General features: G+C 35.6%; 3 protein-coding genes across 3 annotated transcripts; 2 read left to right on the top strand and 1 right to left on the bottom strand.

Annotated features, from left to right (window-relative positions):
* Window positions 1-4: 4 nt before the first annotated feature.
* LOC133328677 (dynein axonemal heavy chain 12-like) lies at window positions 5-407 on the top strand (the record flags this gene model as incomplete). The annotated part of the gene is made up of 1 exon (XM_061537219.1): window positions 5-407. A coding segment is annotated over one exon (393 nt), but the record flags the coding sequence as incomplete, so codon positions are not given.
* Window positions 408-9,794: 9,387 nt separating this feature from the next.
* LOC133328651 (splicing factor ESS-2 homolog) lies at window positions 9,795-11,362 on the top strand. The gene is made up of 2 exons (XM_061537194.1): window positions 9,795-10,116; window positions 10,173-11,362. Exons 1-2 carry the CDS (start codon window positions 9,795-9,797, stop codon window positions 11,360-11,362), a joined length of 1,512 nt encoding a protein of 503 aa, XP_061393178.1.
* A 1,495-nt stretch (window positions 11,363-12,857) lies between these two features.
* On the bottom strand, window positions 12,858-13,652 carry LOC133328669 (sepiapterin reductase-like). The gene has a single exon (XM_061537212.1). The coding sequence runs from the start codon at window positions 13,650-13,652 to the stop codon at window positions 12,858-12,860; it is 795 nt and encodes a 264-aa protein (XP_061393196.1).
* Window positions 13,653-14,764: the final 1,112 nt, after the last annotated feature.

Genomic DNA, 14,764 nt, shown 5'->3' on the forward strand with positions numbered 1-14,764 from the left:
CCGCAAATATAAAATACCCATTGACACACTGACTTTTGATCATCAGGTTTTGGATGTTGATCATCGGGATCAACCCCCAGATGATGGTGTCTACATAAATGGTCTGTTTCTGGAAGGTGCCCGTTGGAATTGGCAAGAACGTATTTTAGATGAACAGCTACCAAAGGTTTTAATCTATCCCATGCCGGCGATTTATCTCATCCCCACCACAATTTATGACCTCAAGGAGGGGAATCGTTATAAAAGTCCCCTCTATAAGACTGCCGAACGTAAAGGAACTCTATCGACGACCGGTCATTCAACGAATTATGTTATACCAGTATTTTTGAATACGAAAATCAAGCCATCACATTGGGTAAAACGTAGTGCTGCCCTGATATGTCAAACCAGTGATTAGAAAAAGAGACTGAAGAATCGATGAAAAATTAATTATATATTCCGATATTCTATTTTATACATAACCTTAAAAATAAATATATTTTTTAAAATTTAATTCTACTTGGATTTTTGCAATACTTTTTTCAAGTCAATAAGAATATTTTTTCATGGGCCTTCAGAGCAATAAGCTTAAATTTTTTAAAGAATATTTTTCAAGGACTATCAGGGTGATAAGCATGGATTTTTAAAGAATATTTTTTCATGGACCTTCAGACCAATAAGCGTGGGATTTTTTAAAGAATATTTTTTCATGGACCTTCAGACCAATAAGCGTGGATTTTTTAAAGAATATTTTTTCATGGACCTTCAGACCAATAAGCGTGGATTTTTTAAAGAAAATTTTTTCATGGACCTTCAGACCAATAAGCGTGGATTTTTTAAAGAATATTTTTTCATGGACCTTCAGACCAATAAGCGTGGGTTTTTTAAAGAATATTTTTTCATGGACCTTCAGACCAATAAGCGTGGATTTTTAAAATAATATTTTTTCATGGACCTTCAGACCAATAAGCGTGGATTTTTTAAAGAATATTTTTTCATGGACCTTCAGACCAATAAGCGTGGATTTTTTAAAGAATATTTTTTCATGGACCTTCAGACCAATAAGCGTGGATTTTTTAAAGAATATTTTTTCATGGACCTTCAGACCAATAAGCGTGGATTTTTTAAAGAATATTTTTTCATGGACCTTCAGACCAATTAGCGTGGATTTTTTAAAGAATATTTTTTCATGGACCTTCAGACCAATAAGTGTGGATTTTTTAAAGAATATTTTTTCATGGACCTTCAGACCAATAAGCGTGGATTTTTTAAAGAATATTTTTTCATGGACCTTCAGACCAATAAGCGTGGATTTTTTAAAGAATATTTTTTCATGGACCTTCAGACCAGTAAGCGTGGATTTTTTAAAGAATATTTTTTCATGGACCTTCAGACCAATAAGCGTGGATTTTTTAAAGAATATTTTTTCATGGACCTTCAGACCAATAATCGTGGATTTTTTAAAGAATATTTTTTCATGGACCTTCAGACCAAAAGTGTGCATTCAGAATCATGATTATTTTTATTTTTTTAAAAGATCTTAAAATTGGAACATCCCATTATTTTACCAAGGTATTGACAGATTTAAAACAGAATCGACCTGTTTTACATTTCACAAAGTAACAACAGCACATTCCCCATCTTTTTGTAACAAAATTAGGTATCGCGTGCCACATTCCCCCAAATAACACGATTAACCCCCCATCAAAGGAATTTGTTTTACTTTCAATACAATGTCAGCATTTTTTATATTTGTAACAGGAGGCGGAGCATAGAAAATCGTTCGCTGAACGCATGACTGAGTTGAAAAAAAAGCACAGCGCCTGAAAGGGAAAACCAATAAAATACGTAAACCACTTGAGATGTTTACATGTTTGGTTTTTTAGGGATGGGTTATGTCTGACTCGTGTTTGTCTGTCCTCCTGACTGGCTCTATGAAATTTAAACGCACATTTGTGGATTTATACTAAACCAAAATTATAAACAAAATGCAGTGGATGGGTGTATGCTTGACTTCCTAACATCAAAGATCATTTAAGGGAAACCACTTGGAGTGGAATGGTGGTGGTGCAATGCAGAGAACCCATAAAATAGAATGTGTAATAAACATGGTAACACTGTACGTAATACCAGATGCTGTAGGGAATACATATGTATGTACATAAGGAGATTGAAAACGCAAAACTTTGGTATGTGAACAAAAATCGCGTGCATGAAACGTGAATGGGTAATATTTTGTTTAAAAAACTACGCTTATAGCTCTTCAGAGCCATGACAAACTATGTTATAAAATTTGTCGCTTATAACTCAGAGTAAGACAAATATGATTTGTTCTAAAACCACGCTTATAACTCTGATGAAGTTCGAGAAAATATTCCTTAAAAATCCACGCCTATAGCTGTGATGAAGTTCGAGAAAATATTCTTTAAAAACCCACGCATATAAAACTCTGTGAAAGTGATTACACTCTCACTCACACATCGCCATGATCATAATCGATAAGTCAAACATGCATTCGTGTTAGATATCAGACCCATCCCTAGATATTCTACACTTTATCCCTGACAAAAATCACAAAAAATCGATCTCAAGTGGTTACATTTAGCCTAGACATCAGAAAACCAATGTTTAGTCTAAAACCTAAACGTCAGAGGATATTCGAAAAAAAGTGAATGAATTGCCTCCGAAATATGACACTTTCGGCTCGTTTGTTTAGATTTGTAAAAACAAAAATGACAAAGTGACATTCCATGCCCATAACCAAACACTCGAAGGCGGTGGAGAACATTTAAGCGTGAAAACTACCTACCGCATTACAATATTTATTCACCTTCAAGGGAATGTGAGTATGTAAGGTGGGAGTGTGTGTGAGCGAGAGAGGCGCACACACAAGTGATATCCTTTTGACAGTGGCACTGCGACATTTCAAAATGTTTAACCGTCAACACAACGGGGAACATCCATCCACTCGACACAATTCCAATTGTCGCAGAATCCTCTTCACCGCCCGCCCCTAGCTCATATCGCGCAAGGACGAGGGTGTACACATACAAATGAGAATAACTTTGATTTCATTTACAAGGACCGACGATGCCTGATTTATGTTTTGTAAACAAATCGCTCGATGCCACCCAACAAAAAATATTCATTCATATTTTCCATCGATTTATCTTCGAAGGAATCATCGACAAAACATAACTTGTCGATGTTTGTTGTTACAGTCGAGGATAATAAATTTTGTGTAACCACTTCAACAGATATCCATCCATCCATTCAGTGGGCCACCAATGTATCCTTTGGCATATTTTTGGGAATTTGTTTTCATAATTTTTGTTTTTTGTTAGTCAAGAGTGGAGAAATTTGAGAATACTAATATTCGTGATCGATCGGCAATATTTGTTTTAGTTCAAAGAATTCTGATATGGCGACTGACATAATATTGATAAAAATTCAGGGTAATAATATGCAATTGATAAGAAGGACATGGATGACGTTTATATTAACATTTTTCAATGGGGCTTCGATATCGATAATCGTCGATTAAAAATTTGAGGCTATAGTCGTGGTTTTCTAAAGACTATTTTTAGGAAGGCCTTTAGAGCTATGCGCGTGGATTTTTATAAAATTTTTTTCAGAACAACTTCAAGCTAGAGACGTGAAATTTAAAGAATATTTTGCAGGACATCAGAACTACATGCATGGATTTTGAAAGAATATTTTTTTAAGAACAACATTAAGCTATATTTTTGGAAAAAATATTTATTACAAGACCATAAGGCGTGGATTTTTAAAGAATATTTTTTACAAGACCATCGGATATATAGGCGTTGATTTCTAAAGAATATTTTTAGAAGACCATCGGATATATTGGCGTGGATTTCTAAATAATATTTTTAGAAGACCATCGGATATATAGGCGTTGATTTCTAAAGAATATTTTTAGAAGACCATCGGATATATTGGCGTGGATTTCTCAAATAATATTGAATATTTTTTACAACACCATCAGAGCTATAGGCGTGGATTTTTAAAGAATATTTTTTACAACACCATCAGAAAGGCGTGGATTTATTATTTTTTACAACACCATCAGAGCTATAGGCGTGGATTTTTAAAGAATATTTTTTACAACACCATCAGAGCTATAGGCGTGGATTTTTAAAGAATATTTTTTACAACACCATCAGAGCTATAGGCGTGGATTTTTAAAGAATATTTTTTACAACACCATCAGAGCTATAGGCGTGGATTTTTAAAGAATATTTTTTACAACACCATCAGAGCTATAGGCGTGGATTTTTAAAGAATATTTTTTACAACACCATCAGAGCTATAGGCGTGGATTTTTAAAGAATATTTTTTACAACACCATCAGAGCTATAGGCGTGGATTTTTAAAGAATATTTTTTACAACACCATCAGAGCTATAGGCGTGGATTTTTAAAGAATATTTTTTACAACACCATCAGAGCTATAGGCGTGGATTTTTAAGAATATTTTTTACAAGACCATCAGAGCCATATGCGAGGTTTTTAAAGAATATTTTATACAACACCATCAAAGCTATAGGCGTAGATTTTTAAAGAATATTTTATACAACACCATCAAAGCTATAGGCGTAGATTTTTAAAGAATATTTTTTACAAGACCATCAGAGCTATAGGCGTGGATTTTTAAAGAATATTTTTTTTCTTTTTTGGAAGACGACCCTTAAAATTTATAATAACAAAATAGTTAATTGTCGTACGCCAGAAATCATTAAAAACTATCAACTCCTGCACTTCAATTAACACCATCAGCTAATTACGGAGTAGAAATAGAACAATACGAAGTAGGAACAATATCCACTCGAACATTTGACATAACAACATAAAACAAAAAGTGATACATTAGAGTGGTGTTGGAAGGGGAAATTTGTCATTTCATTTGTAGCACCTCGAAGTAAATATATTTTTGATCGGAATAAAGTTTTATAACGATTTAGCCATACTCGTCTATCTGCCAGATAAAATCATCGCAAGTTTTAAGATTGAGCTTTCAAAATTTCTAAATACATTGTCACTACTCCCAGGATGTTTAATATTAGCTGTGTTCCCAAACCTGCTATATAGTACTATATTGTACTAGTTTTGGAATTTTTGCTAGAAAAGCGTTCCCTTACATCGAAAAGTAGGAAAAATTGAAGTTAAATTTAAGAGAGTTAAAACCAAAATGGCGTTCTCTTCTCCTATTTTCTGCAAGACCAATTTGACCTAGCACGAAATAGTAAATGTAGTAAATTGTGAATTTGATTGCCAGAGATATACAGTCCGAAATAAAGCATATGAAAGTTAGCGCTTCAACAAAAGGGACACACGCACACACATTTGCTTGAAAATAAAACCAAATAAGAAATTTAAAAATGGACAAACAGATTTTTATTCTCTTTTGGAGGATAGTGAAGATGAATGGCTGGCAGAATATTCAGATGAAGATTCTATAGAATGAACACTTGGGTTGGGAACATGCATATGTTCCGAAATTTCAAGGCCAATATCTCGGGATATCACAGTAATCAGCTCCAAGGAGGGCTACTAACGGTAAACATTTTAAAATGATCCGAGTGGAGCCCCTAAACTTGACTTCATCCATATCTTGTTGTTCCAATGCGCTAAAACAATGCAATCAAAATATCTACCAATTTCAATAGCATAACCATTATGGGAGCGTCTAGCCATGTAAGCCTTTCCGGGCTTGGAGTCGTCGGAAACTCCACTTCCAAATATTCGATAATGTTTTCCTATAAATTATGCAAATAAAAAATAACTATTAATATTATCAAAATCACACAATGGACGCCGTTTAATTTTTGGTTTCTTTGTGTGCATTAGGTTTCTGTAGTCTTTTTTTGTCCTTAACTGATGAAATTTTTGATTTGGACGTTTCTTCATGTTTTAACTATTTTCCGTTCCTTTACTTTTTGCGCAATTCTTGTATGTGAGAGTAATTTTTGATAGTTCGCTCTTTTACTAGCTTTACTATCAAAAAGTACGGGAACGAACCTATTGAAAATGGAATATATGAATCCACATTATTTTTTCCCCATTATTTTTCGGCAAATGGCTGTACTTTTTGGCTTTTCGGCAGATGGCCCCCCTAATTCGTCGTTTTGCGAACGTTTGGCTGTATTTTAGTATATTGGTGGGGTAGCAAATCACCCTACTAAAAATAAATATGGGTCCGCTTTTTGTGGTGCTTTTCAAATAACAGCGCCTCCAAATTTTCAGAATTTGGACACATTTTTATACAAATTGGATATAGTTCCATATTTTCTTTTTTTAATTCCTACTGGGCACCAACCCATTTGGCTATCATTTAGTATTTTAAATTCTCATTGGGTAAGTCAGATAAAAACATTTTTTAATTGAATTACCTCTAATTTCATATTTTTGGTACTCATTGGATGTCAAATCTTCCTACCAACAACTTAGCATGACATAGCCCCCATATAAAAGTTCCGAACGATTTCAGGTATTTTAAATATCATGGTGGATGGCTTAAAAAATTCAGTCCGGCCGAACTCGACGTATTTACTGGTTTCATATTTAACACATTATTTAAATACCTCATTTTAAACAAATGTTTGTTGTTGTAAATTTTGCCCACCCTAATATTCGTAGCATTGTTTTCTGATGCCACACATTTCATCAATTCCTTGTTTCATTAAAAACTCAACGATGGATGAAGAGATCCACAGATAATTTGAAGTTTTGATTCATTGGAAATTATGAGGATAATTACAATTTGAATACGAAGCTCATTTTTCTCTTAGCTCTCAACGTCGTCGTTGTCGTCGTGGTGCAGTGATCGTAATTCAAAGGAATACCAATCATCGACAGAGGGAACAACAACAACAGCTAACTCAGCAAAAAAAAATATACTCTGACAAAAGCAACACCCCAGAGAATAGGAAATAAATTCATGTAGTATTTTACAGATGTGGAGAATATTTCTTAGGATAGCTCCGACACTGGGTTTCGGGAGATTGAAAAATAGCTTACAAATACAGGAAGGTCTCTTATGACGAAAAGGACGACCAAAAGGACTCATGACAGTCGGGTTTTACAAAAATATTACTCATACGATTTGACTGAAGACATTTAATCTCATTTAAATCTCGTGAACTATAGATTTACAAATAAAAAAAATATTATGTCATAACTCAAAAACTTGACCTATGGAGAGTTTGTTCTTCAGGGTTCTTAATACAATATCGCCAGACCATGAGCTCGATTTTGTGTCATAGTATATTCAGAAAATCTAATTCCCCCATCCCATAACACCGAGTGTATACACACGTTATATTCTCCACTCCGCACACTTTTGGTGTGCAACACAAACTGCATTCGACTTTATTAATGTGTTCGATGACAAGGTTGCACACATTTATGGCAGAAGGCATGCGGCACGTTAGACCAACTACTAGCTACAGATGCCATTGCTAAATCCAAAGATCAACCACATTCCATACGATTTGTTTATTATTTTGCTGCTGCTGTTGTTGTTGTTTTATCATTTTGCGTGGTGCATAAATATATCAGCTGGCCAATTTGTAATCGAAGTGTTGAAAATGATGTCAACCAAACCGGAATGACGTGACAACTTGTGTAATTCCTAGGGATTTTTGTGGCAAGGAATAAAGTAAGCACGCATTATGGTTGTCATCAGGAGATATGCTTTGAAGTTCTATTCGAATACGTTTTATTTGATGTTCTATTCTGATCGGACATATTGCCTAGCACATTTATTATTTTGCCGTCCATTTCGAGAACGCCATCGCAAATTAACGATTTCGTCGGACAATGAAAATACCTTAAATTTGGTAGGAGGACCTTTATATGAGGGCTATGATAAAAAAATAATATTTCCAGCTAGAGGTATATATTACACTCCATCAACCCGCAATGTCAATTCGTGGTGGTAGGCTTTTAAAAAATCTTTTAATGACAAAAGCAAAATACTTTCCCTGAAGTTAAGAGACATGAAATTTAAACAAGAGGCCAATGTCAAGGATATTCGCTTAGTAGGACAATAGTGGATAAAGAAATCTTTTTCGGACTTCAGTAAGTTGACCACTTCGAGGAAAATTTTCCGAAGTGAAGCTTTTTTTGTCAAATTTTCAGGTAAATTACTTCAGCAATTCAAGTATCGGAGAGACTGGGCTGGACCCTAATGCAATAATCCTTTTGAGAAGTATGACTTTCAGAGGTTATGAGTTCGGATGATATAGTATATAGTGTCATATGTTGTGACTTATTGATTGTCGTTGCTATATCACTTGATGGTCTTCAGAATGTGTCAAGGGAAGGAATCTTGAACGACAATATAATTGGTATACATATGCAGAATTTATCTCAACAGGAACTGTCGGTTGACCAACACGTATTTTTGACGTTGGAGCCAGGTGGTCGGAAGCACCACTTTGTCTTTACCCCACATAGTGCCTTAGATATCTTTGAGCATTTTATCTCATTATTGGTTTTTTAGCGGACTGCAGTAAGCTTGGAGAATGATGGGGAGAACTTTAAGGTTTTGGGGCGCTGGAATAAAACTTTCTCTGATTACTTGTAATTGTCTAGTAATTTGTTGGCGAATTCTTCCCTGCCTGAATATGAAACCGAGGCTAGGTATGTGTTTATTCTATTTACGATTTCAACAACACCAGAAGATGTAATAGAACAATCATCCGCATGTGAGGTTAGTTTCTAACTGTCTGTAAAAGTAGCAAAGTTTTATATCCTCTGAGAAAACAAAATACCAAATTAGGATCTCCGGTCCTTCGACATATCGAAATTGATTGGGACATTTATATGGGTGCTGTGGAAGATTTTTTTAATAAAGACTTGTATCTCAAGGCTTATCAGTTTCAGTTAAGACAAGATCTTAGTCCACTGAACATAAACAACGTGGTGTTATTGCAAATTGTCGCATATGAAGTTCGATTTTTTGTTGAGAAGCCTCTCCATCCTCTACGTGATATTTTGTCCGTGTTTATGGTCGTCATTGGGCTTTACTTTTTTAAACTCTAACAATTCAAAACTTCGTGTAAATCCAAAATATCAAAAAGTGTCCAAAGTCTTTAAAATACCGAATAATAAGGTCACGTTTTATGGATAACATCCCTAAAAATTAGACCATTTGGTATGAAGATTTTCTACCCTATGAATATATAAATATATGGTATATCCGCTGAATATTTCGATGTCCTGCAAACATAATGAGTGGTTTAATACACACTCCACTTTATGGTAGAATTTATTGAAACATATTTGAATCACCCTATGTTTACTGTGTCACACAGTGTCCACATAGACTTGGCAGCACTGTTCCATCTATGTTAAAAGAAGATTAGTGAAAGAATTAAATCACTAGTCCACAGAAGATTACTATTTCTACTCCCTTTTTTTACTTCAAACTTAATAATTTTTTTCTTTCAATTCAATTTTTATTCGAAAATGTAATGTTTGGATTCGTCTTCCGTGTTCCCTGTATTTTATCAGCTGATTTCCACATTTCGCCAAGCCTCTTTCTAAACAAGCATTTCAATTTCACACTTATGCATTACACTCATTCGTAAACACATCATCCAATTTGTGTTGCCCACGTTCATTATCGGCCATTCTCTTTTAACACCCCTTTCATATCATTCGATAATAGTTCCGAACATTCATTTCACGAAGTAGCCCATTTGAACTATTTCAACAAACGTTTAGGAAGTCCAATGAAGAGATAAAAAATAGTTCCAAAATAGCCACCGCCAACAAGAAGTACAAAATATGTCCAACCCCAGTGAAACGCCACAATCGACTCCCGGTAGTCAGGCTCTGATCAATTTCAATAAGAAACCACAGGCTTTGGAGCCTTTCAAAAGACCTTCCGAAATTGGTGTGATACGAAAGAAACCCAAACCCAAGATTCTTACCGAGGAGAAGTACATCGAAGAAATATCGAAAATTATACAACGCGACTTCTTTCCCGATTTGGAGAAACTGAAGGCACAAAATGAATACCTCGATGCAATGGAACAGAAAGACTATGCCCGCATGGAATCCATTAGGGCCAAATACAGTGGGAGACAGCACAGCGAGAGGAGTAGATGTAAGTATATGAGATAATGTTTCCCAAAAAGTAATTCCAAAGCTTCTCGTTTTCAGCAATGACCCCTGCCACCTTTGAAACACCTGCCAGTTTTGGGGAGAGAACACCACGAAGTAACAGTGCAGCAGATACACCTGGTGCCAGTTCGATGACCTCAGAATCTTCACAAAAATCCACCTCAGTGGCTGATAAACATTCGTTGGACTCATTTCTCCAAGCCTATACCAGTGAGGACAACGATAGTTTCCAACAAATTGTCGATACAGCTGATGCCAAGCTAAGGCAAAAATTTTCGGTCCTTTATAATGAAGAAAAATTATCAGCAGAAAAACTCGCAAGAGCCCTAACACTACCCTCAATAGAAAAACAATTTGAAGAACCCGATCCCATGAGAAGCATAGAGACGTGGAATTATACCAATAAAAATTCCATCATGTATACACCTGAAGGTGTAGAACTGACAGAAAAAGAGAAAATAGAAATGGCAAATCGTCGTCAGGTAATACAACACAGTGCCACTCGGTTACACACCACCCCATTTAAGGAGGATGATAAGGCGAAACCAAAAACGGGATCCACAACAGATTCCAACTCTGAGCTATCAATTGTGGGTGAAACAAGTAACCCCATGGCACCACAAATTAATCGTTTTGATTTACTCAAAACTCCCTCCCCCAGACCTGGCGAAGCATTTTCCCCTTTAATGACATGGGGTGAAATTGAGGGCACACCCTTTCGTTTGGATGGCTCAGATACTCCAGTGCGTCCCAATACTGGCCCATCCTTTAAAATCAATGAAAATTCCCGCCGTGAAACAATAGCTTTAGCCCTAGCCGAAAAGGTTGGAGAGAAAATGCGTGCCCAAAAACGCCGAGCAAAAGAAACGGCACACACAAATATCTCTTCACCCTTTATACGTTCGAATATGGATCGTTTAGCATCAATGTCACCAGCTGCCCGAAATTTAGCCACCATGAAATTGGGTATACGCTCTACGCCCAGTATGCTGACACCATCTCCGTTGAGAACACCCAAACTAAAGGTGACACCAAAACCAAATGCCACCAAGAGTACACCAGATGTTGGTGTTAAGAAGTCCTCTGCGGTAAAAGCCTCACCAAAACCTTTACCCAAGGTTTCAGTAGCAAATATAGAATCAACATTAAGTGCCACCGGTGGAACTCTAACGGATGATTTGCTGAATATTCCTACAACTAAACGTGCTCGAGCGGCAGATTTCTTTTAGTCCGAAATAGAGTTTAATGTAGCACTACTATGGAAATTGATAGATGGCGAGTTTTATAGCATTGAACCGTTGAAATTTTTTTACCCAGTGTTTTGGTATGCTGTGGATTATTATTCTTATTAGCTAATAAATAAAACTATATTTTTGAAATGAATACTCCTTGACTTCGATGTATCTGATGGAGAAGAGGAGACTGAAAGGATAGTTTTCGAAAGTTTTCATTATAAGATCTGATACTCTATAAGGGAACACCTTCCGATATTTTATACGAAAACTTTCCAATCTTCTATACGAAGATAAGCCGAAATTATGCAAGAAGACCTTTCGATGTTCTGCAAGACTTTCTGGTCGTCTTTCAGAAGACCTTCCGAACTTCTAATAGAACATCTTCTGGCCATCTATAAGAAGACCTTCTGTACATTTTTCGAAAGGACCTTCTATAAATTTCTGTGAAAACGTTCAAGCCATTCTAGGAGAATTAATTTCTATGAGAAAAACTACAGGTTTCTATATAAAGGCCTTTGGGTCTTTCATAGGAAGGCATTCTGGTTTCCATAAGAATAATTTCTGGGCTTCTATGTGAATACATTCTGGGTTTCTTTACAAAGACTTTTTGGTCTACTTTATGCAGGCATTCTGTTTCCTGTTCTTGATTAGGGCCTTCTACAAAATTTTCTGGTATTGTGGGAGAAACCATTCTGCTCTTAGAGGAGAAGACTCCCAGGTTTTCTAGGAGAACACATTCTGGTCTTGAGAAAACTTCTTGGTTTTCTATATGAAGACCTTGAGGTCCTTTGGTCTTATTTCTGAAGACCTTCTGATATTCTTTAGGAGAAATATTTTTAGTTTTACAGGAGAAGACGTTCAGGTTGTCCAGGAGAAAACCTCCTGAATATCTAAAATATTTTCTGGTTTTCTTGCTCTAAAGGAGAAGACTATGTGAATATATTCTTGTCTGTTATATGAAGACCTTCTGGTCATCTATACGAAGACCTGGTCATGTATGAAGAGACCTTCTGGGTATTTATAAAAAAATCTGGTTTTTGGTAATCACTGACAATCCTCTGATCTTTTGTAAGACGTAGAACTTCAAGTCTATTATGAGAAAACATTCTGGTCTTCTAGGATAAGAACATTTTATACTGGTCTTCAAGGAAAAAAACTTGTGGTCTTCGATTCGAAGATCTGTTGTTCTTCTTCTAGGAGATATTCAGGTCTTCTATGAAAATACTTTCTTGTCTATAAGACTTACTGGACTTCTATGGCAGACGTTCTGGCCTTCTACAGGGTATTATAAAATTATTCGGTTATGGATGGAGTCCAATACATTTATTAATTAAATTCAAAATTTGAGCACAATATTGAGCATACGTATGTATGTAGTATTATATATAAGACATGTATATAACTGGAAAAATGAAGCACCAATAAGTAATATACTAAGTACAACCATTAAAAAACAATGTGATGAACAAATTCCATTTGTTGTTCATTCCTAATCCCAATAATCGATGTGAGCACCACTTTTAAATTCAACTTCTTCCAAAATCTTAATAAACTTGGCGGTTGTCTGATCCACAGTAAGCATCGTCTTGTTGTCCCGCTGACTCTTAAATGCCTCATGTAAATCTTTGTTTACCGTTTCCTTTTGGACATACACCGTCATATCGGTGTCAATAGCACCGGGAGCGTAATTCAAGACCAATGTATTTGTATCTTTTTCCTCCACAGCCAAAACATTAAAATACATTTCTCTTGCAGCCTTGCCGGAACAATAGAAACTCATTGAATCAAATGGTTCGACAGCACATTTGGAACTTAAATTGACCACCAATTTTGGTACTTCGGCAAACACTTTAAAGAATTCCACATTTAAGGAGATCGTAGAGAACAGATTCATGTGATAATATTGAGTCCATGCTTCAGTATCCGCTATATCTTTGGCCTTTTTGGAAACATCACCCACTGTACCGGCATTGTGTATAATAAATGCCCTTTTAAAATCGCTGGCCTTGGTTGCACTTTGTGCCAATGAATCACTGAACAATTTTTGAAAGTTTTCAGCTTTAGCACTGGAAAGGTCAATAGAAACGATGCGGACTGTGACGTCAGAACGTTTGGCCAGTATAGCTGTTTGTGTATTTTCCAATGCCTCTTTATTGCGTGCCACCAAAACAATCACCGAACCAGCTTTCAATTTGCAAGCCACTTCAATGGCCATGCATTTGCCAATGCCGCGGGAGGCACCAGTTACAAGGAAATAGGTTTTCGTATTTAGATCCAAGACCATAATGGAATTCTTTAACTTTCGGTTTTCTGTGACAACCTGTTTGATTCCGACTACCACCACCAATTAAACCACTTGCAAACTCCAACCCCTTTTTGTTTTGTTTTGAGGGTCATTCTTGGAGAGTTGCCAAGCGCGATGTAATATCAACTCAATTTACAGAATAGAGAGAAAGCTTTTTACTTACCTTGTTTGAAATGGAAATTCACGTACTAATTAAATTGTTAATGCACTTATTTTTAATATTATATATTTTCAATTTCACTAGATTTCGAAATTCACTTATATAAATGAGAGCACAACTTTATAAAATTAATGTTTTAATCCAACAAGTGCTCGTACCGGCAAATTGCAAGAAAAAAGAAAAAGAAAGCAATGCTGCCATATCGATATAATTACTTGCCACTTATCGATAACACAATCATGGACCGTTATATTTAAGTATCACCTTTTATAAAATCGCAGTTGGTTTGTCATTTGGCATATGAATTGAATATGAATAAGAATAAACGTTAAGATCGATCGGGACCGAACATACAAGATCGACGGCGAGGGGAACATAACGAAAATTTTGTATGGGGGCTATGTTGTGACAAATTGCGGACAGGAGAAATCTCAACTACAGATAAAACTTGAATATTGACTTATATTGAATATACTATGTGTGAAGGTTCCGGAATCCCATATTGCAGTCACTTCGAATCATAAAAGTAAAGAAAATTGAGGGTTCCACTAAAAATAAGTTTTTCAACACAGATGTGGATTTTTAAAAATAAGTTTTTCAAGGCTTAAGACAGGAGTTGATTTTTAAACATATGGGTTTCATGGACTAGGACAAGCGAAGATTATTAAAAATAAGTTTTTCAGGGACTTAGACAATCGTGGATTTTTAAAAATAAGTTTTTCAGGGACTTAGATAGGCGTGGATTTTTAAAAATAAGTTTTTCAGGGACTTAGACAGGCGTGGATTTTTAAAAATAAGTTTTTCAGGGACTTAGACAGGTGTGGGGTTTTAAAAATAAGTTTTTTCAGGGACTTAGACAGGCGTGGATTTTTAAGAATAAGTTTTTCAGGGACTTAGACAGGCGTGGATTTTTAAAAATAAGTTTTTCAGG

This window comes from Musca vetustissima, unplaced genomic scaffold (assembly GCF_032173495.1).
Source record: "Musca vetustissima isolate MV318-11 ecotype Yass unplaced genomic scaffold, APGP_CSIRO_Mvet_v1 utg1843, whole genome shotgun sequence".
In the NCBI taxonomy this organism is placed as follows: Eukaryota; Metazoa; Arthropoda; class Insecta; order Diptera; family Muscidae; genus Musca; species Musca vetustissima.

Bases quoted from the DNA above. Each gene is read 5' to 3' on its own strand.
- LOC133328651 (XM_061537194.1), top strand. From the start codon at position 9,795: ATGTCCAACCCCAGTGAAACGCCACAATCGACTCCCGGTAGTCAGGCT. The intron at 10,117-10,172 runs GTAAGTATATGA...TCTCGTTTTCAG, and splicing joins GCACAGCGAGAGGAGTAGAT to CAATGACCCCTGCCACCTTT.
- LOC133328669 (XM_061537212.1), bottom strand. From the start codon at position 13,652: ATGGTCTTGGATCTAAATACGAAAACCTATTTCCTTGTAACTGGTGCC.